We start from the raw sequence: 21,708 nt of genomic DNA on the forward strand, positions 1-21,708 counted from the left end.
CAAAGTATATGGCAGCCACTAAAGCTTGCAAAGAGACTCTCTAGTTAAGTCGTCTGGTGGCAAACCTTGGCATTATTGATGTGATCCATACACTACATTTGGATTCTATGAGTGCTATTCAATTGCCAAGAACCCAGTCTTCCATGTAAAGACGAATCACATTGAGGTGCGTTACCACTTTATTCAAGAGGTCGTTGAGGACAAGTCCATTGAGCTTGTCAAGATCTCAATTGACCAAAATACTGCACATCAGCTCACTAAAAGTCTCTCAACAGAGCATTTTGCTTTCCTTAGGAAGTTGATGGGCATTGGATGAGATAACATCTTTTCTCATCTTGTTGTACTTATGTACATTTGTACTTTGTCACTTTCTTCTTGTTATCTCCTCACTAGGGGCACATTCGCCTTTAAGCGAGAGGTTGTTGAAAGTAAAGGCGCATGTCCCTAGTCGCCCATGTATTAGTTACCCTAATAGTACTCGCATACCCGCACACATGTACACTGCAGGTGGTGGACACCCATCACTGTCACTTCATTATTTATTCTTTTAGTGGCATTTGAATAAAGGGAAGGCTAGTCATACATTGTGACTATTAGAGTTTCCACATCTTGTGTGTCTCTCTCTCTTGCTCTTGCTCCTTCTACCATAGCTCTTGCTTCCGCTCTATGCTTCCACTTCAAGGCTCACTCCCTTCACCTTGGGGAAGGTTCTCAATACAAATACCTTCTACAACAAATGAGTGATTTGCCTTTCTTGCGCTCCACCTTAATTATAGGGATAGAGGCTTCATAATATCAAAGGGACTAGAGATAGGATGGAGTTGCTAACCCAAACACATATACGAGCTAGCATCATTGCTTGGTATATTTGGACCGCCAAATGTAGTCATGCCATAAATTTATTAGACATATCTACTACACAATCTCTAGGATTTCGATAGGGATTGTTCATTTTATTCGTAAGAGACCAGAGAGGCTAGATGACGATTTAGAGACTATCAGGAGAAGAAGATGTACTTCTGATTGGTTATTCATTTGAGGCCTCGTAATAGACTTCTCTTTGTTTTTTTCCTTTTTTTTTTAAAGTCCCTTGCATGGCTATTTTTGTACTTTGCCTTCGAACACACTGTTCTAAGGGGATTTATTAATAGAATCGTTATTTCTCTAAAAAGTGGAGTAATAATAATACATGTTTCATTAGCTAAGCTGCTTGTGAACCCAAGTCCTCTATCTAGGTGTTTCCTAGTAGTCATTTACTAAGGGAAGAATAACTTTGGATGGATTTGATCATTCTTATAGATTTGTATTTATTCTAAATATAGTTATTCTGATTGCACACAATCAAGAACCATGCTTTGATGAACAAGGTGGACTCAATCGCAGACTTACTTGATCACGAAGCAACACATTGTATGTCTTTGATATACTTTTGGTCAAGTCCGACGCTAGAGGGTAGCGAAGATCACCAAGACCTCCAGACTTTCTATCTATTTGCAGCCATGCAAGGTGTGAAAACTGCAAGAATCAACAATGTAAGAAGCCATCCTTTTGCTTGAGCTCCCGCCCAAAAAAAAGAATAAAAGATGCTTTGTTCTTTAATGCTTCAATTAACTCTTTTCTTTAATTGAGAATCATAATATACAGACACACAGACGTGTACTTATACATATCAGTTACTTTATTTATTTATTATCAAACGTGCAAATCATTCGGCCTCATTAGGTTCTTATGCGGAGTAATTGTTCTCAGTCTATCTTACTATACTATCAGTTGATATGCCGATGATTTTTGTATCCAACTTTTCGAACTCAGAATAACGATCGCTAAAGGCTGTTATTTCTGAATACATATACTTGCAAAGTAAGTTTAGAGGTCCTGCTAGCCATATTGTGTTCATACAAAAAGTGGCAACAATTCAATTTAATGAACTTAACAAACTTCAAGTAACATAAATGTAACAAAACATTTGATAGCCAACAGAGGAAGTATTGACAAACCTGTTGGACAAACAAATGTGAAGTCCAAGGGGTAGAAAAAGAGAATGACATAACTTTTTCCTTTGTGATCTGATAGCTTGACCTGTAATTCATAGGTCTCAGTAATCAATATTTCTACTTTGGAAGTATTTCATGAAATGAAATGACTTGAGAACATGGCCTTTCTTATACAACCAAGAATAACCTCATATAGGATTGATTAGAAAGAACTAAAATGGTCAAAATAGTCTGTCTTCCACCTGCATACATCAATTTCAAGAAGTTGCTACATGTGATGAGTGCAATAAGACCTTCAACTTCAAACAATCAAGGGACACATAAAACCATGTGATGAAAGACCCCAAACATGTCCAAAAACTATTAGATAGATAATAAGTCCAATCAAATATTTCCAAACAGGATATTCAATTAGTCATATTCTCAAGTTACATACATAGATGCAATTTTCTTGGGCTGGCAATAATGGTAGTAATACTCATGCATCACAATGGTTTGGCTTGTTGTTGACCCATATCCAAAAAGTTGGTTGCTATGCCAATATTATTGTTGTCACCTTGCACTATTGATGAGTGACCTACAAATAATGCATGTCCTTTGCTACTTATCAATTTGGGATCAATACACATTAAGGTTGTGACCAAGCATCCCTAAGGAAAACTTGATTCAAAGGATTTCTACTTTCAAAAATATTGTGAAAACTAATAATTTGAAAGGCAAAATGTCTAGGCACTTCTCTCTAAGGCACTGTGATAGGATGTGGGATTGGAAACCACCTAGCTAGGCTTGGAGATTAGTATCTATAGGACTTTAGCCATTGTTAAAGAGAAGTTGAAGCAGCCACTTCTCTTCAACCAACTACTTAGGAGAGCGAGACCACACCATTGGTGAGAGGATCCAGTCATCTTCGGGCAAGTTCTCTTCACAAATAGCTTCTATAGTGGGGAGTGATTTGCCTTTCTTAAGCGACCGACTCATGCACAGAGAGAAAGACTTTGTGGCATCAGAGTTGCTAGAGATATGATGCAAGGGCATCAAGGAGGTGGTAGCCCTAAGTGGACAATTGACATGGATACATCTTAGACATGGATTGGGCTTTTCACCAAAGAAGACATCCTTCTTGCAGTGTAGCTACCGGTGTTTACTTTCTCAATACAAGAGGATGACAAACTCAAGAGGGAGGATGTGGATCAATTGGAGTTCACAAGATGCTCACGGAGGACATCGCAGTCCCAGCTGTCCCTTGCTGTCATCTACAGTCTGGTACCTGTTTCCAGCCTTCCACCCGCAATTTGTAGCTGTTTACAACAGAGCGACTGTTGTTGATTTGAAACCAGCCTTCCTTCTCGGATAGGGTGGTTTAACCTGATTAAGCACTTAATTACAGCAATTAGCAAATGAACATAAACTGAAATGCTCACTTTACCTTCATAAACTTGGATAGTGGACCCTATTGGCCCCAAAACTGGCGCCCCTTTCGGTATTTCTTTAATTTCAATTGCTGATGGATAAATTACAAGCCGAGATTTCACAATCTCCTTGGCTGATTCAAAAGCCCCTTGTTGTTCCAATAATCAGCAAAGCATTCGGGCAAATTGCCCCTTGATTTTCACCCAGGACTTGCTCTAATGGAACCCCAACTGGTCAAATGCTGCCCCAAATTCACAATAGATGGACTGGCATCTGAAATCCTCACAATTCCACGAATTTCCGGTGCTGATTTCAATGTACAATGACTTTGGCTGATGGCACGGGTCCCAAGGTGGCTGCTAAACCCTAATTACTGCTGTAATTTAGGGTTTACAGCAGTAAACTCTCTGCTGTCCACCAAATTTGGCTGTACTCTGCTACCCATGGCTGAGAATTGCTAAGAATACTTGAGCATGGACTGGAGGAGATGAGAGAATGCTGTAGAAAGAGAGAAAATCAGCTGAAATGTATCTTCTGATTCGTAGCTCTGATGACAAATCTGATGGCACCAACAGCTCCAAAAGGGGGGTAAAACACCACCTCAGCTGCCGAGCCCTCCTCTCCTACCACCGCCTCTCTTGAGGCAGAAGAGAAAACCTGCTGCCCCCTGTCCTGTCGCGGCGTGCATTCAGTCGTCATCGCCTCTCAGAGCCAAATCTGATCACCTCCTCTCCCTCCACCAAGCTTCGAATGGCTGCCATTCAGCTTCCACCACCCTCCAACAGCCTTCTCCCTAGTTGCATGGGAAAGTTTTGCCAAGTGGCAGCCTTCCTAATGCATTTTCAGCCATTAAATTAATTTTTCAGAATTAATTAATTCAAAAAATTAATTTCAACCCTTTTGACCCTGCCCAAAATTAAACATGCCCATCTGGAATGAAATTGGCTAGGCCATTTGCAACTTGGAGTGGTTCCCAACCTCTGTTGACCCTTAGACTAGCATTAATTAATTAATTAATGCTAGTCCCTAGTGTCACCACTGACACTTATGGCCAAACAATTGTCCTAGGGTCCAACCTGGCACCAACTGACCACCAAAACCCAGTTGGCATAACTTAACACAACTTTTGCCTTTAACACCCACTGTATCCTCGGGGTCCTTGGCCCATTCCCATGAAATAACTGCCATGTGCATCACATGTGCTAAACAACCTTGCACATTTGATTAGTAACTTAATCAAATGTTACTAGCAAGATTAAAGCATCTCAAAATTTCACGTCCCGTGACAAACCTCCCCACTACATTGGGCCAAAGCAAAAGTATATTGCACTGGAATTTCAATTTGGCATGACAGTCACCACAACATTGGCCACTGTTGTCAAACCGTTGCATATGCGCAAAACTTATTGAAAATTTCCAGCCAGCAAAACATAATAGAAAACTGAAAAACAATCCAAAATTGTTGCTAGAAACCATTGGATGCATCCATAACTCATGTTTCTCAACCGTTCTGACTTCAAAACCACAGTAAAGCATATTCTCAGCATAAAACATGGCTGAAACTTTCAATGACATTCGTTTACATGCGGCTGTCCATGGAATCAGCTGTAAACCATTAAAAACTAAGCATGACCTGATCATAAACTGATCATGGACTGATATGAGAACTGATCACAAATGGCTGCAAATGTGACTCCAAAATGATCACAAGCTGATGGTAAAAAAAAACTGATCAGAAACTGATGCAAAAGCTGATGCAAAACCGATCCCAAAGTGATCATAAATGGTTCTCAAACTGATCAAAAACTGAGCTGAAACTAATCAGAAATTGATCTCAAAATTGAGGCAAAAACTCATGCCAAACTGGTCCAAAAGCTCATGCATAAGTATAGTCTCAGAGCCGCAATGACAACCATACTCATATACATGTATCTCACAGTGACCAGTACAATGAGTAGTGACCTCATGGCAGACATATTGTCAGCACAGTACCTTGGATGCATGCTGAATACATCCGAGATCCACTACATACGAGAGCTGTCCAAAACCGGTGGAGTGGAAGTGCTACCTCCCCCTTGAGCATCAAGCAATGCTCTGGACGCCCGCTCTGCTGAACCTGAGTAAGTCCGATCCAAAGTCGGCTCTAACTGAAAGACATTGAGATAAAGTTGCAACAACTGAGAATGGTCTGCCAAGTCATCCTCTTCCATCCATTTTGCATCCATTGGTGAATAATTTTGAAACTTCACCAAATATCTTCTAGAAACTTTACCTCTGACCTTCCTTTCCTTATGTGCCAAAATCTGCTCGGGTACCAAAATCTCATCTAGTTCCTCAACCTCTGACTGAATTTCAGCAGATACATCTTTTGGCCCATCACCACGAAAAGGCCTCAACAAACTGACATGAAAGGCATTGTGTATCCGCCAATGTGGAGGTAATTTCAGTCCATACGCAACATCGCTGACCTTTTCCAACACTTGAAAGGGTCCATAGTATCTCATGCTTAACTTCGAATACAACCTCTCTCTTCCCTTCATCTTTTTCAGCCTTGCCTTTTCGAAACACAGCAATACATAATCGCCCTCTGCAAACTGCAAAGCACGTCTATGGCGATCAGCTGCCTGCTTTTGCTTGTCCTGTGACCTCTGAAGTACATACTTTATCTTTGCATAGACTGCATCCAAGCTTTCCACAAAGAGATCAACCTCAAAGATCTTATCCTTAGTATGCAAAATAGGTGGAACCTTCTTGCCACCCTCAACCACCTCAAATGGAGCCTTGCCAGTGGAACTATGCATCGTATTATTGTATGCAAACTCAACCAATGGCAAATATTGCTCCCGCTATGTCTTGTGGTCTGAAACATAGCACCTCAAAAGATCCAACACTGTGGAATTTGCTTCCTCAGACTGACCATCTGTCTGCGGATGGAAGGATGATGAGAATTTCAGTGTGGTACCCATATTTTCAAACAACCCCTTCCAGAATAGACTGGTCATCCGAGGGTCTCGATCACTGATGATCGACTCAGGCATACCATGATACTTGAAAATGTACTGCATAAATAATCGTGCCATATGATCAGCCTTTATCTTCTTCCTCACCGGAATGAAATGGGCTTGTTCGCTAAACCTGCAAATAATAGTCAATATTCCATCATTCCCTGTAGGTGTCCTAGGAACCTCAAAGATAAAGTCCATAGCAATGCTTTGCCAAGGCCTATCTAGAATAGGCAAGGGCTGCAACAAGCCCGACATCTTTTGCCTATCACGCTTTACCTTCTGACATATGATGCATGTCCTAACAAACTGCTCTACATCATGCCTCAAAGCTGACCAATAAAAGAAATGCTCCATTGCCTTGACTGTGGCATCAATACTTCTGTGTCCTGCATACAGAGGAGTATGACTTTCAATGATTACTCTAGACCTCAACTGCTTTGTGACACACAGTCGTCCATACATCAACAAAAATCCATCTCTTAGCATAAAATGCTCATGCCTTTGGCCATTGCAAAGCTGATCATAAACATTAGCAAAGTCCGAATCAGCAGCATATTGCTCTTCCATGGCATCCAACTCAGTGTGATAAACAATAGTGACGGCTTAAATTTGTGGCTTACGTGACAGTGCATCAGCCACAACATTCTTTTTACCATCAATGTGTACAATCTGAAAATGAAACATAGAGAGAAAATTTGCCCATCTCATATGCTTCTCTGACAACTTTGTTTGCATCAGAAAGTACCTCAAAGTCTGATGGTCTATCTGCACTGTAAAATCAGCCCCCAACAAATAATGTTTCCACGTAGACAGTACATGAATTACAACCAAGAGCTCTTTCTCATAAACCTGTAAATTCCTCTCTGCACCGTGGAGAATTCGGCTCTCATAAGCCACAACTCGGCTATCTTGCATAAGGACAGACCCAATGCTATTACCACATGCATCACACTAAACCACAAATGACTTCCTTAGATCGGGCAACACAAGCACAAGATCTGAAGTCATCTTTTCCTTCAACTTTTCAAATGCTGAAATTTCCACTGCTGTCCATCTAAATGGCACATCTTTCTTTTGCAAAGCATGCAATGGAGATGCAATTTCAGTAAACCCGCGCACATACTTCCTATAGTAAGAACATAAACCCAAGAAGCTGCGGATCTCATGAACATTCTTCAAAGCTGGCCATGAAAGTATTGCTTCAACCTTAGCAGGGTCCATACGAATACCATCAACCGATACAATATGTCCCAAGAAGTGGATTTCATGCAAAAAGAATTCACTCTTCTTGTCATTGATAACCAGCCTATACTTACGTAGCTCATTGAAAACAATGTCCAAGTGCTTTCTATGCTCCGTCTCATTCTTTGAATACACAATCATGTCATCAAAGAAAGTACCCATAAATGCTCTATGTGACCGAAAGATGCGATCCATCATCCGATTAAAAGTGACAGAAGCATTCGTAAGTACAAAAGGCATGACAAGAAATTCATATAACCCAAAAGATGTCCTAAAAGCTGTCTTAGGTACATCCTCCGGTCTAATGCGTATCTGATGATACACACTTTTCAAATCTATACGGCTGAATATTGCTCCCCCCTGCAATCTATCCATAACATCATCGATCCAAGGGATCGGAAAGCGGTTCTTTATCGTGATCTTGTTCAAAGCACGACAGTCAATGCACATACGCCATGAACCATCCTTTTTCTGCACCAAAAGCACTAGAGAACAGAAAGGAGATGAGCTGGGCTAAATCAGCCCTTTTTCTAACAGCTCATTTACCTGACTCATAATCTCCTCCTATTGGGCTGCACTGACTCTATAGGGTGGTTTATTAGGAGGGCTACTTTCAGGGATAAGGTCTATACCATGATCTTCGGGTCTTTCAGGTGGTAGCTGCCCTGGAAGTGACTGAGAGAAGCAATCAGAATACATTTTCAGAAATGAAATGCAATCCTTCTCTAATTTAGACATATTTCCAACATTCTCACTATCATCCTTATCCTTAGCAAAAACTAAATACGCTGAAAGATGATTTTTCATTACTTTAGAAATAGCAGCTGCATATACAACAGGGATAGATTCCCCTTTCAACTTTACATCAAGTGTGAGTGTCTTTCCCTTATGTTGAATAGTGATCTCTTTTGCATATGAATCAATCACTGCATGCATATAGTGACACCATGGCATACCAAGCAACACATCACAACCCTCAAGTGGAGCAATGTAAAACTCTTCATTGTCCACATATCCCTGTATGTGCAACCGAAGCTTTCCAATGAGTGGTGTGCCAGGTTCTGCATAACCCTTAAATGCCAGTTCAACTTCCCCCATGGCTCCCATCTCATCCTCTTTGATGCCTAGACGAGCTGCCATGTCAGTAGAGATGAAGTTGGCTCATGCACCATTATCAAAGAATATCAATGCATGCCGATCCCTAATTTTGCCCCATGCTCTACACAACTCAGTAGCATCATCATTGGGCTGATCATTAACAACATCGGGCACCAATCCCACTGATGTTTTGGGCCTTTTACCCTTAGGATCTCCCTGATTTTCTGATTTTGCAGCTTGCTGCCTATTGGGACAGTTCTTTGCAATATGACCCTCCTGTTCACAAATAAAGCATTTATTTGCACCCATCAATTCCCTACGTTGTGCCAATGTTTTCGAGCCCTTTCTTTGCTGTTTTGGCCTCTTTTCAGGCTGGTTTTCAAATATGCCCCTTTTCTCAGCCTTAAACAACTTTTTATTCGGACATGATTCCTTTGGGCAGCCCACATACATATTTTTCCACTTGCTCATGAAGGGGTACGGCACGATAAGAAGTGACGGGCAGCAATGCATCCCAAAACTCTTATTGTATTGCTCTAAATTTTTTGCATTCCTTAGCATCAAGCTTGTTCCAAGCTGTCATGATGTCCACCTGAAAGGTACTAGTCAACCAATTCGATGCAAACATTTGCTTGAATTGTACCCATGTTGACGGTGCTCTACCTTGCATCAAGAGCGTGGACCACCACTGCAATGCATTCCCCTTTAAGAAAGTGGCTGCCTTTCGAATCTTAGAGGATTCGGTGAAGTTTCCCCCTGAATAGGCTGCATCAAACTGTTGAATGAAGGTCAAAGCTTTCAGCCTATCTTGTAAACCACTGAAGGACTCAAACTTCACTGCTTTTCCACCCTCATCATAGTCTTTTGCTTCCCCTTTGGGAGTCAAGTTGTCATACACTGACTGCTGCAAAAAGGGTGCATTTGCTGTATTTACATCATGACGAAGCCCAAATGTAGCATTTGGATGACCAGCAGTCATTCCTTGAGCCCCATAAGCATTCGGGGGTGCAGATGCATTGCCAAACATTCCACTTTCTGCCCCAGGCATCAAGCCAATGCTACCATACATAGGGTTTTGCACATTTCCAACCATACCCGAAAACAATGGGCCTTGCACACCATGCATTGACTGCTGCATACCATAGGGATTTGTGCCATGCATTTCCGTATGCGGCCCTTGGCCAACCATTGCATGAAAAATCGTGCTACCACCAAAGTATCCTGCCTGCCCCATCATAGCATCCATGCCCGGCTGTCCAAAATCCATTGGATTGGCACTTCCATAATGGCCTTGCATTTGCATTCCTTGCCCCATAGGTACCAACTGTTTAGCTTCATTGGCCTCTTTAGGAGCTTCAAGTGAAGGATTTGGCACTACCTTCGGCGCATCTTGTTGTCCCAAAGGTGTAGAAGTTGACTTGTTCTTCTTGCCCTTGCTGTCCTTCTTCGGAGCATTCAAAAATCGGGTGAACTGAGGATCCTTTGCCAATTCAGCAAAGAGATTTGCTGCTGTCCTCATCCGATTCTTGAACTGGTCATCAAATTCCTCTTCACTTTGCTGGTCATCTACCTCATGATGGCTTGAAGGCCCTGCATCTTGCCCAATAGCAACATTTTCAGCTTGTTGTCCATCATGAGAGCCTTGTCCAAGATTAGGCATTGCATTTCCTTCATTCCCATGAGAATGTCCATACTGAGAGGCATCATCACTGCTTGATTCCATCTCACTATATGAAGACATGTTGCTGTAATTTCTCAGCTGAGCACAAAAATCAACACTAGCACAAAGCTTTGGCTTGCAATCAGGTGCCTTGGGCTCACCAAATCAAGAGATTGAGTGATTGTCCCGGCAATGGAACCATGAATCCAGCCTTCCTTCTCAGATAGGGTGGTTTAACCTGATTAAGCACTTAATTACAGCAATTAGCAAATGAACATAAACTGAAATGCTCACTTTACCTTCATAAACTTGGATAGTGGACCCTATTGGCCCCAAAACTGGCGCCCCTTTCGGTATTTCTTTAATTTCAATTGCTGATGGATAAATTACAAGCCGAGATTTCACAATCTCCTTGGCTGATTCAAAAGCTCCTTGTTGTTCCAATAATCAGCAAAGCATTCGGGCAAATTGCCCCTTGATTTTCACCCAGGACTTGCTCTAATGGAACCCCAACTGGTCAAATGCTGCCCCAAATTCACAATAGATGGACTGGCATCTGAAATCCTCACAATTCCACGAATTTCCAGTGCTGATTTCAGTGTACAATGCCTTTGACTGATGGCGCGGGTCCCAAGGTGGCTGCTAAACCCTAATTACTGCTATAATTTAGGGTTTACAGCAGTAAACTCTATGCTGTCCACCAAATTTGGCTATACTCTGCTACCCATGGCTAAGAATTGCTAAGAATACTTGAGCATGGACTGGAGGAGATGAGAGAATGCTGTAGAAAGAGAGAAAATCAGCTGAAATGTATCTTTTGATTCATAGCTCTGATGACAAATCTAATGGCACCAATAGCTCCAAAAGGGGGGTAAAACACCAGCTCAGTCGTCAAGCTCTCCTCTCCTACCGCCGCCTCTCTTGAGGCGGAAGAGAAAACCTGCTGCCCCTTGTCCTGTCGCGGCGCGCGATCAGTCGTCGTCACCTCTCAGAGCCAAATCTGATCACCTCCTCTCCCTCCACCAAGCTTCGAATGGCTGCCATTCAACTTCCACCACCCTCCAACAGCCTTCTCCCTAGTTGCATGGGAAAGTTTTGCCAAGTGGCAGCCTTCCTAATGCATTTTCAGCCATTAAATTAATTTTTCATAATTAATTAATTCTGAAAATTAATTTCAGCCCTTTTGATCCTGCCCAAAATTAAACATGCCCATCTAGAATGAAATTGGCTAGGCCATTTGCAACTTGGAGTGGTTCCCAACCTCTGTTGATCCTTAGACTAGGATTAATTAATTAATGAATGCTAGTCCCTAGTGGCACCACTGATACTTAATAGCCAAACAATTGTCCTAGGGTCCAACTTGGCACCAACTGACCACCAAAACCCAATTGGCATAACTTAACACAACTTTTGCCTTTAACACCCACTGCATCCTCGGGGTCCTTGGCCCGTTCCCATGAAATAACTGCCATGTGCATCACATGTGCTAAACAACCTTGCACATTTGATTAGTAACTTAATCAAATGTTACTAGCAAGATTAAAGCGTCTCAACATTTCACATCCCAATGACATGATCACTCTCCATTCAAAAAACAATTTCGTTTTTGCAGATTTCAGGTATTTCAACTTACTGCCCACACCCCGGACGCGGAGGACATTACGGTCCAAGTTGGCCATTGCTGTCTACAAGAGTCTAGTGCTTGTTTCCAGCCTACCACACAGTGTTCGGAGCTGATTTCAGCATATTGAGAGTGAAGAACTTCATGGCACATAGGGTCCCTCTCTGAATCTGAAGGAATAGAAGTAGGAGCCCCCTTTGAAGCCGAAGAAGAACTGGAAACCTCTCTGAGGAAGAAGTAAGAAAATCCCCCTCTGAATCCCAATTTGAGAGAGAAAGAGAATCCAACCACTCATGGCTCACGGACTGTGAAGCATCTGATGACGAAGGAAGTGCCGCCGGCGGTGCCGAAGAAGGTATTTGGGGCTCGGAAGAAGAAGCCGGAAAGCACCCAAAAGTGGCCTCTCGAACCTGAGTGGAAGAGGGTGGGGAAGAAGGAGGCTCAGGATGAGCCAAGGGTGGGGAACAATCGCAAGCTCTCAGGAGAGTGGACTGTGGAGGAGATGTGGGCCGTGGAAGCCACTATACCCAGAAGTGGGTGAGGAAAACCTCCACACAGGGGAGTGGTCTCCAGGAGGGCTTATTGCCTCATAAGGTCTTAGAGCCTCCGTGTGCTCGAAAGGACTTAGTGCGCGTTGAGTGCGGCTTATTGCCTTGAGCATAATACTCTAATAGTCGATGCAGAACGATCTCCGTGGCCCAGAAAGGAGAGGTGGCACAAGGAGTGCGTGGTGGAAGACGCATATACTCCGAAGGGGTGGGGAGCAAAGGTCAATGTCGACAATCTACAATGGGATGACCGTTTGTGTCGCAGTAGGAACACCCAATAGAAGAGCAATCTGCCAGGGGAGGCGCCATGCTACCGGTGTGGTAAAAATTGGTCAAGGAAGGGTGGAAGGGAGAAAAAGAATATCTTCCAATGCGCAGTGGAAATAATCAAATGTTGATGCCGAACCCGCCACAGGTCTTTGTCTTCTCTGATGAGGAGAAGAGAGAGACTAAAAACGTAGGTGAGGAGAGAGAAAGACTAAAAACGCATGAAAAACCAGCACCTCCAAAATGCTATCACCTAATCAACAATGCTGCTGCCAGCCCCTAGAAGTTGACTTCCTATTGTCCCCATCTGTTGAGGCCCCCATATGGTTATCTTCTACAGCAAATTGCTATTCTCCAATCAAAAAATGGATCAACACGCTGCAACTCTCTCTCCCTCTCCCAAGCTGTAAACTGAATGAATGGCTTAGACCTAGCCTCCCAAAAATGCTTTCTCAATTTGCATGGGCATTTTTGCTGAGTGGCAACCTTCTAAACCCATTTTTCAGCATTATCCAACCATTTAATTGATTTACATAATTAAATAATCCTAAAAATTAATTTCAACCCTTCTGACCCTGCCCAAAATTAAATGTGCCCATCCATAATTAAATTGGCTAGGCCATTTGCAACCTGGAGTGGTCCCCAACCTTAGTTGACCCTTATGCTAGCATTAATTAATTAATTAATTAATGCTAGTCCCTACTGTCACCACCAACACCTATTGGCCAAATACCTATCCAAGAGTCAAAATTGATACCAATTGATCCTCAAAGCCTAACTGGCATAACTTATCACAACTTTTGCCTTTAACATCCACTCCATCCTCCAGGGGACCTTGCCATGTGCATCACATGTGCTAAACAACCTTGCACATTTAATTAATAACTTAATCAAATGTTATCGACAAGATTGAAGCACCTCAAAATTCCACATCCTCATGACAATACTAGATCAGGTTGATGACAATGGCAACACCAAGCACGGAGAGTCCGAGTGTCGGAGTGTGCACTTGCAAAGGAAAAACTAAAGACTAAAGAGAGTATGTGTCCGCCAAGTGAGGAGGCTAGCTATAAATAGCCATAAATGCCCACATTTGGCCGACCTACACCAGTAGGTACCAAAAAAGATAGCCAATCATCATTTAATGTTGGTCACTGAAGAAAAATGCCAAAAAAAATAAGGGTGACCCCAAAATAATCCCAAAAATAAAGAAAATGCACCTAAACTGCCACAACTCCTATGTCTCCGTCACTCAAGAGATAACAGACTAAGATAACTAACATAGGTAGGCTAACACTCCCTCTCAGATCTTGGGAGAGTCTAAAGACCCAACAACCTCATGTGATGAAGCATAGAATCTTGGGGCAAAGGCTTCATAAAGAGATCAACAGTGTTGTCCTCCGTGGGACAGAAGGCTGCCGCTACCTCGGAATCCACAATTTGCTCTCAAACATAGTGATATTGAACCTCAATGTGCTTCATGAGAGCATGAAACACGGGGTTCTTCGCCAAAGCTAGAGTACATTGATTGTCAACACACAACTCCGTAAGTCCAGGCAGAGAAAAATTAATCTATGCCAACATGTGGCGCAACCAAACTGCCTCCATAGCTATAGAACATAATGCACGATACTCTGACTCTATAGAAGAAAGGGCCACAATAGGCTCCCCAATGCTCCTAAGTGGGAGTCTTCATAAAAGAACGCACAAGGCTGCTCTCCAATGCTCCTAAGTGGGAGTCTTCATAAAAGAAGACAATAACGCCACGCCGAGCATGAATAAGCCAAATGAGGTAGCCAACAATACACCTATAATGGCTGGTGAAACCAGTCTTCCTCCTCGGATAGGGTGGTAAATAACCCGAATAAGCACTATTTACAACAATTAACAAATTCACAAAACTAAAATGCACACTTTACCATATAATCTTAGACATTGGACACCCCGTTGGCCCCAAAACTAGTGCCCCTTTCGGTACTTATTTAACTTAATTGAAGAAGAAGAAGATGCACAATGCGATTCTCCCGACCCCTTTCAGTATTCCAACCTCCCTTGCTATCCAAAGTGACCAGCAAGTCTTCAATTTGATTTGTCCCTTGATTCGGGCAATCAATTGGCCTTCACCCACTTTGATGGAGATAGAAAATGCCCCAAATTCATTGATTTACCGGTTCCTCCACCTGAATTTGACTAAAAATAGCTTCAGCCCTATTGAATCCAAGTCTTGGAGCTTCCAATTTTTGGCATGCTTCCCGAGGTTGCTACTTAACCCTAATTTCTACTGCAGATTAGGGTTCACAACAAAGAAATCTGATATTTCTCAGCCTCTGGCGATCTCAATGCTGTAATCTTCGAAGCAAGGCTGTAGAAAGGCTAGGAAATAAGAGAGAATGCTGAGGAGAGGGAAAATTCAGACTTTCTTGGCGAAGAACTGAAGAAAATCTGCCATTTATTGTTGTTGCACTGTCTCAACAACTTGTAGATCCAAAGAACTGAAGAAAACCAGTCATTTACTACTGCAGCCCTGTCAGTCTCAACAACCTATAGATGCTATCACCTGCTGTTGATTGGTCTTCTCCTACCCCTCTCTTGCAAATTGATAGCCATTGGAGGAGATGCTATCAATTGGCCTAGCTGCCTCAAAAGGTCCTCCAATGGCTGCAAATCACAACAACAGCATCTCCTCCCCCTCTCTTGCAAGCTAAATACACTAAAATGCCTCTCTCTAGCCTCTAAAGACGTTTTTCAGTCTTACATGGGCATTTTTAACAAGTGGTAACCTTCCCAAATGGTTTTTCCAGTATTATCCATAATTAAATAATAATTTTCAATCTTTAAATACTAAAAATTAATCTAATAATTATTTCGGTGCCTTGAAAAATAATCTGACTAGCCAATAATTAAATTGGCTAGGTGCCATCTTTGACCATCAAATTGGTGTTAAGTACCATTAAATGCCACTTCTCTAGTGTCACCAATTGATACTTATGGACAAATGAATGACCTAGGCCAACAACTAGCACCAAATACCACCCAGTACCTGTGCGATATAACTTATAGCAACTTTTTCCTTTGACATCCTGTGATTTCCTCAGGTCCTGAGTTCGTAAAGTTTACTCTAACCCCAGTTACACCTCACATGTGCAATATTTACTTAACCATGTGATTAAAAATTAATCCACGTGTTAAGTGAGGTTTCAAAAATGCATGTCCTCATGACAGCTGGCATATATTAGGGGTATCTCTCTCATGAGACCGAGCTCTCTAGGGTGCATCACGACATGGGGATGTAGTGTGTCACGCCTGGGTATGGTTAGATGGCTTGGGGCCTCCACATGAAATCTAGAGCATGGATGGTGAGTGTCAAGTGACTAGAGAGGGGGATGGGCTTCAATTTTGTGGGGTGAGAGGTGAGTGGGATAGAGTGCCACGGTGAAGAGTTTTATCTATACGACCTTACGTAAGAACCAAAAGAGTCATAGTGACGTGGTGAACTCCTTGCCCATTGGGGGGAGGTATTAAGGTGGACTATGATGCCATATTGAGGTGACTCCAAGAGAAGCTTGAAAATGTACTTGTATTGCAAAATAAGGATGCCTTGTGCCATCTAATAGATCTCCAAGCCAAGGAAGAAATGTAGGACCCAAGATTCGTCATATCAAACTCTTGTCACTAAGTCACCGAAGGACAATCAACCTCTTAAGTAGAGCTCCTTGTAATGATAAGATCATCCACGTACAAGATGAGTAAAATACACTTGCCACCCTCAACCTTGAAATATAGATTGGGGTCAAGAGCCAATCGATGGAAGCCACTCTGTAGAAAGAATCGATCAATCTTGTGGTACCAAGTGCAAGGAGCCTACTTCAGGCTATAGAGAGCCTTCCACAACCTGTAGACGTGGTCTTCCTTCCCATGCACAAGAAAACCTAGAGACTGTGAAACATAAATCTCCTCCTCAAGGACATCATTCAAGAAGGCAGACTTTACATCCATCTCATAAACAGGCTAGCGGTGGTAGGCTGCAAGAGTCAAAATAAGTTGAATATTAGACATCCGAGCTGTAGATGCAAAAGTCTCAAAATAGTCCAAACCTACCCTCTGAGCAAAACCCTTGGCTACAAGTCTAGCTTTGTGCTTATCCAAGGAACCATCTACAAGCTTCTTGGTCTTATAGACCCACTTCATATCTATCACCTTTCACTTCGAGAGACGCGGAACCGATTCCCAAGTCTGATTACACTTAACAGAATTGAGCTCCTCTTGCATGGCCTGACGCCAAATATGCTATGCAAGAGTCTCCTCAACTATAGTAGGCTCACTGGCATGAAAAATCTATGACATAAGAGCATAGTTCACACAAAGTAAACTAGTCCACTGGGCCTATAAGCGAGTCGATCTATGTGGACTTATAGGAGAAGTAGGAAAGTGAGAAACACCTAAATCCTGCATGAACTGTGGATACAAACAAGGAATCCGAATAGGCTCATCCTGTTGCGAGAGAGACTAGGTAGTCTCCAATACCTGCAATGCACTTGCCTATGAAAGCGACTCCCCCTCACCAAGGGAAGGTAAATCCTCCTCTGAAGAAGAAGGCTCCCTTGCTGACACGATCAACCCTAGAAGACCTCGGAGGGGAGGCTAAAGGGGTGAAAGTATGCAACGACAAAAAAGGAGTAGTTGCATCCGTCAAAGGTGGTAGGAAAGCCGGAGTGGAGGGTGGAGAAAGAGGAGGGATAGGAGCCAAAGACAAAGAAGGGGTGCTAAGAGGCAATTTGGAAGAAAGTAGAGGAACTGAGGGTGGGGAAGGATCGGTGTTGATGATGAAGAATCACTAGCAATAGAACCATAAAAAGGATCCTCAAAGGCCGAAGCCTTGTCGAAATTCACATCGCTCCTCACCTCAAGCTTCCGTGTCGTTGGGTTGTAGAGTCGATAGCCCTTCATGGTAGTGTTGTAGTCCACAAGAGTGAGCTTCCTAAACTTCGAGGCAAGTTTCATCTTCCTCTTCTTCTTGTCCACATGGACAAATGCATCACATCCAAAGATGCAAAAGTGAGACACAGGGGGCTTGCAACCAAAGAAAGCCTCATAGCGAGTCATGTCCTGTAACACAGAAGTCGTGGAGAACCGTTGCGAATGTGAACCGCACTAGCCACTACCTCACCTCAAAGGATATGAAGAAGACCCCGATGCTTCAACAATGAGCCATCTCTAGTATGGTCTAATTCACACACTCCATACCATTCTCCAAAGGTGTGTTCGGATGGGTATACTCCACCCGAATGCCAAGATCCTTGCAAAACTGAGAAAAGAGATTAGAAGTAAACTCTCCACCATGATTTGCTTGTATGCCACGAACTTTGGAAGTAGTCTATGTCTCCACAAACACCTTCCACTCGCAGAAACAAGAGTACACCTTGCTCTTGTACTCCAGAAAATAAGGCCACACATAACGACTGAAGTCATCTATAATCAACATCAGATACTTGGCCTTCCGAAGGGAGGTCGTGCCCATATGTCTGCAAAGGTCGGTATGAACTAACTCAAGCACAGTAGAAGCTCTTGAAGTGGCAACCTAGGGATGAGGCTACCTATGCTGCTTGCCCCTCAAACAACTAGGGCACAAAGTGCGAATAGAAGAAAAATCAGGAAGCCTCTCAAGCATCTTCTTCCGAGAAGCTTGTCGTATAGCATCAAAATTTAGATTACTATAACGAGCATGCCAAAGCAGCCCAAGCTCGCGGGAAGATCTCATGGCTAAGGCCGTAAGTGTGTAGATCCCACCCTCCTGGGATCCGGTCCAAAGAATGGCACCTATAGAAGCATTCTCCATTGTCACTGCATCCGGTAGTATAAATCCACGCAAGTACCAAGCCGTGTAAGACCATGAAGAGACAATAGGTTAAAACCTAAATCCGCAATATATAGAACTTTGGTTGAAGAAAACTGCCGGTCTAGCAATAAAGAAATAGTCTCCACTCCTTAAACGTGAACAGTAGAGTTGTCATTAACGGTGATTGTGCCCCCTCTAGCACTCAAATCTTGAAGCAATCCTGTCTATAGGTCATGTGAGAAGAGGCCCCACTATCAACGAGCCAAGTCTTCTCTTGACTAGAAGAAGCAAGAGCTATGTCCTCCTTAGCAAATACATGCACAAAGACAGACTCTATCGTCACCGAGGCAACCTTTGTATCCTTTGAATCCTTCACCTTTGGCTTCAAATGGGGGCATGCTCAGAGATTGTGCCTTGGAGCCTCTGCATTGTTTGACAAACTCCATCCTGCTACGCTTGCACATGTATTCAATCTATGGATCTTATGAACCATCATCAAAACACTCAAGTAACAATGCCCGAAGCATTGAGAGTCATGATCATACAGGTGAGCATTTGTTTGTATCCCCATTAGAGGCTTACCTATGATCCATGTATATGGTGCTCTTATCAAGGTCAAAATTCACAACTTAGTTTTCTACAAATTTAATCCCCATTCTCCTATTCTTGCCTTCTGACCTTCTCCTAGAACTCCTTGCCTTGTCGACATCGTGCATGCCTACTTTGTGCTTACTAGCTTAACTACTTATTGGCTAGAAGCATGCCTACCTACCTTTTTGTCTATTACTAATAATCATTTCCTCAAACCCCTTGGGTTTCCTCAAATAAAGCATCCATATAAGCCAGAAGAAGACGTTTTGATGAATAGATGTCACATCGAGTGTTTGCAAAGAGTCAATCACTTTACCCTCAAATATTATTGGATTGAGTCACTAATAAAAAGGCTGCAGTATGCTCACAGATCTACTGGTTGTTAACTAGCACTTGTATAGGTAATTAAGAATGTCTTGAATGTGAACAACAATATGGACAATTCAGTGTAGACATATAAAATTTATATTCAAAATTTTATCATTTTTTCTTTGACTACAATGCTTCTACGGTGCATTAACTTCTTACTAGTGCACTTCTACTATGATGTGCTTCACATAAAGTCCTGTCTTAAGCTTTCTGAAAAGAAGACTAAGTTAATGTTTCAAGTGATCACCTTCACAAACTCCTGGTCCATCACAGCTTCAGTTTCAAAATCAGGAGCCACGTTACCAACTAAGGGACCTTCTCCCTGACATGAAGACTGATAATTATACATTTCCCAGCCCAAAATACCATGTATATTCTCTGCTAGTTTATACACAATAAAGCAAATGGCAAGAGCAAGTGATAGATCAGTATAATGGTTTAGAACTTCTCCCCCTCCCAACTCGCTCTCTCTCAGCCCCTGGTGACCACTGATGAATTAAAACATATTGAAATATACGAAAAGCCTTCTCACCATCTCTTTTTGTTTCATGGATACTGTTATGGCAGTAGCATCCTGTTGGAATACGTTTTTCTCATAGCTACAAAGGATGTATAGGCCATTTTATAAAGTACATGAGATACATACCATTCCAACTTCCCATCATGAAGATCATGCACGATGCCCAATAATGGTTGATTCCCAAACCCATCGTTTGGACAATCTCTTGTATTCAAATCGTTTCCTCTTTCTTTCATGTGTTTTTTGTCTTGACTACTTTCTTGCCCCATCATTTGAACAATCTTGTCTTCAAATACTTGCTTATCTAATTCCTTCGTTCTTTGAATTCTCGAGTGATGCTCAATCTACATGAAAGTACCCTGGCTCTTTAGTATACAATCAAAATCCAAAGGATTGTGTCAAGCATCCATGAATTGGTGCCAAGTGGAGCGGTTGTTACTCTGTTTAGTAACAACTTATACACTTGACATTGAGATCTCATCAAAGAAATAAGCACCAATAAAGATCGAGTCCCGATAGTTTCAGAGCAGGCTGTTCCTTTAAGAGTGAGGCAACTGTGCCTCTACTTCAGATTCACAGTGCCTCTTCAGATGCATCAGCAAAATCAACGTGTCCCCACCCCTCCCCCCCAAAAGAAACCCCTTAACGTGTCTATTTGCACCCTTTAAGCTTGCTTTTCCGAGGCTGTATTGAGATCTCTCAAGGCGGCTAAAAGCCATAACAAATGTAAGAAATGATAGGAATTGATATGATGAGAATCTCACTGGTGCATTTCTTGCAATAACGCTGGTGAGCCTCTCCGAATGTTGAGACCAAGGACGGCGGTGAGAAGAGGATTTGAGGCCTTTGGAGCAGCGGCGGCATCCTTCTTTCATGCGGAGGCTCTTCTGCTGAGAGGAAATCGATGCAGATGGTTGAACAACAGGAAAGGCTTCAGGCGACCCTCTCGATAGTAGTGCCGTCGCTGGCAGGGCGGCCGCCATAGCCAGACATTCGACGCCTGTTCTGTGGTACATGAAAATGGACAATAACCGCTGTTGAAACCTTTCGGATGAGGCCGGACATTCTTCTCCATGTCCATCGCATAATCTACACATCCATAGATCTTCATATTTTAGCTTCTACACACACACACACACACACACACACACACACACACACACACACATATATATATATATATAATCAAAATGTTGAGTTTATGTTGATGAATACGGATTTGGAGAAATCTTATGGTGGATTCGGCTAGGACTTTATAATAGAAACTTTGCAACCCTTGGGATTTGGGCCTCTTTGTCAAGATGGTGAGAGAATTATTTAATAATACCTCTACTCTCCCTCTACTTGCATCTTTATGAATGGGATCATCTCCACTCCCTTTATATATATATATATATATATGGTAGTCCTCAAGATGTTGACCAGATATGAACAACCCTTCTCACAATTGATGGCGTCCTTCACGACCCTCTAACTATATATATATATATATATATATATATATATATATATATATATATATGTATGTATGTATGTATGTATGTATG

The 21,708-nt window shown here is 42.4% G+C and overlaps 1 protein-coding gene across 4 annotated transcripts in view; it reads right to left on the reverse strand.

Moving 5' to 3' along the window:
• The window catches only part of LOC148015500 (2-Cys peroxiredoxin BAS1, chloroplastic-like), a 36,620-nt gene extending 15,348 nt beyond the window's left edge, over positions 1–21,272 (reverse strand). The window contains exons 1-5 of one of the 4 annotated variants that reach the window (XM_087665534.1): positions 20,926–21,272; positions 19,889–19,963; positions 1,998–2,079; positions 1,760–1,839; positions 1,390–1,515 (exon numbers count right to left, since the gene is read on the reverse strand). In XM_087665534.1, coding sequence (XP_087521660.1) covers positions 1,390–1,515; positions 1,760–1,839; positions 1,998–2,079; positions 19,889–19,963; positions 20,926–21,258 — 696 coding nt within the window. In that variant the 5' untranslated portion in view covers positions 21,259–21,272. The remainder of the gene's footprint in view (positions 1–1,389; positions 1,516–1,759; positions 1,840–1,997; positions 2,080–19,888; positions 19,964–20,925) is intronic. The other 3 variants (XM_087665535.1, XM_087665537.1, XM_087665538.1) reach the window with 3 other exon arrangements.
• Between the last annotated feature and the right edge of the window lie 436 nt (positions 21,273–21,708).

Source organism: Lygodium microphyllum, chromosome 24, assembly GCF_053477565.2.
Source record: "Lygodium microphyllum isolate KBCC chromosome 24, Lygodium_microphyllum_v1.1.10, whole genome shotgun sequence".
NCBI lineage: Eukaryota > Viridiplantae > Streptophyta > Polypodiopsida > Schizaeales > Lygodiaceae > Lygodium > Lygodium microphyllum.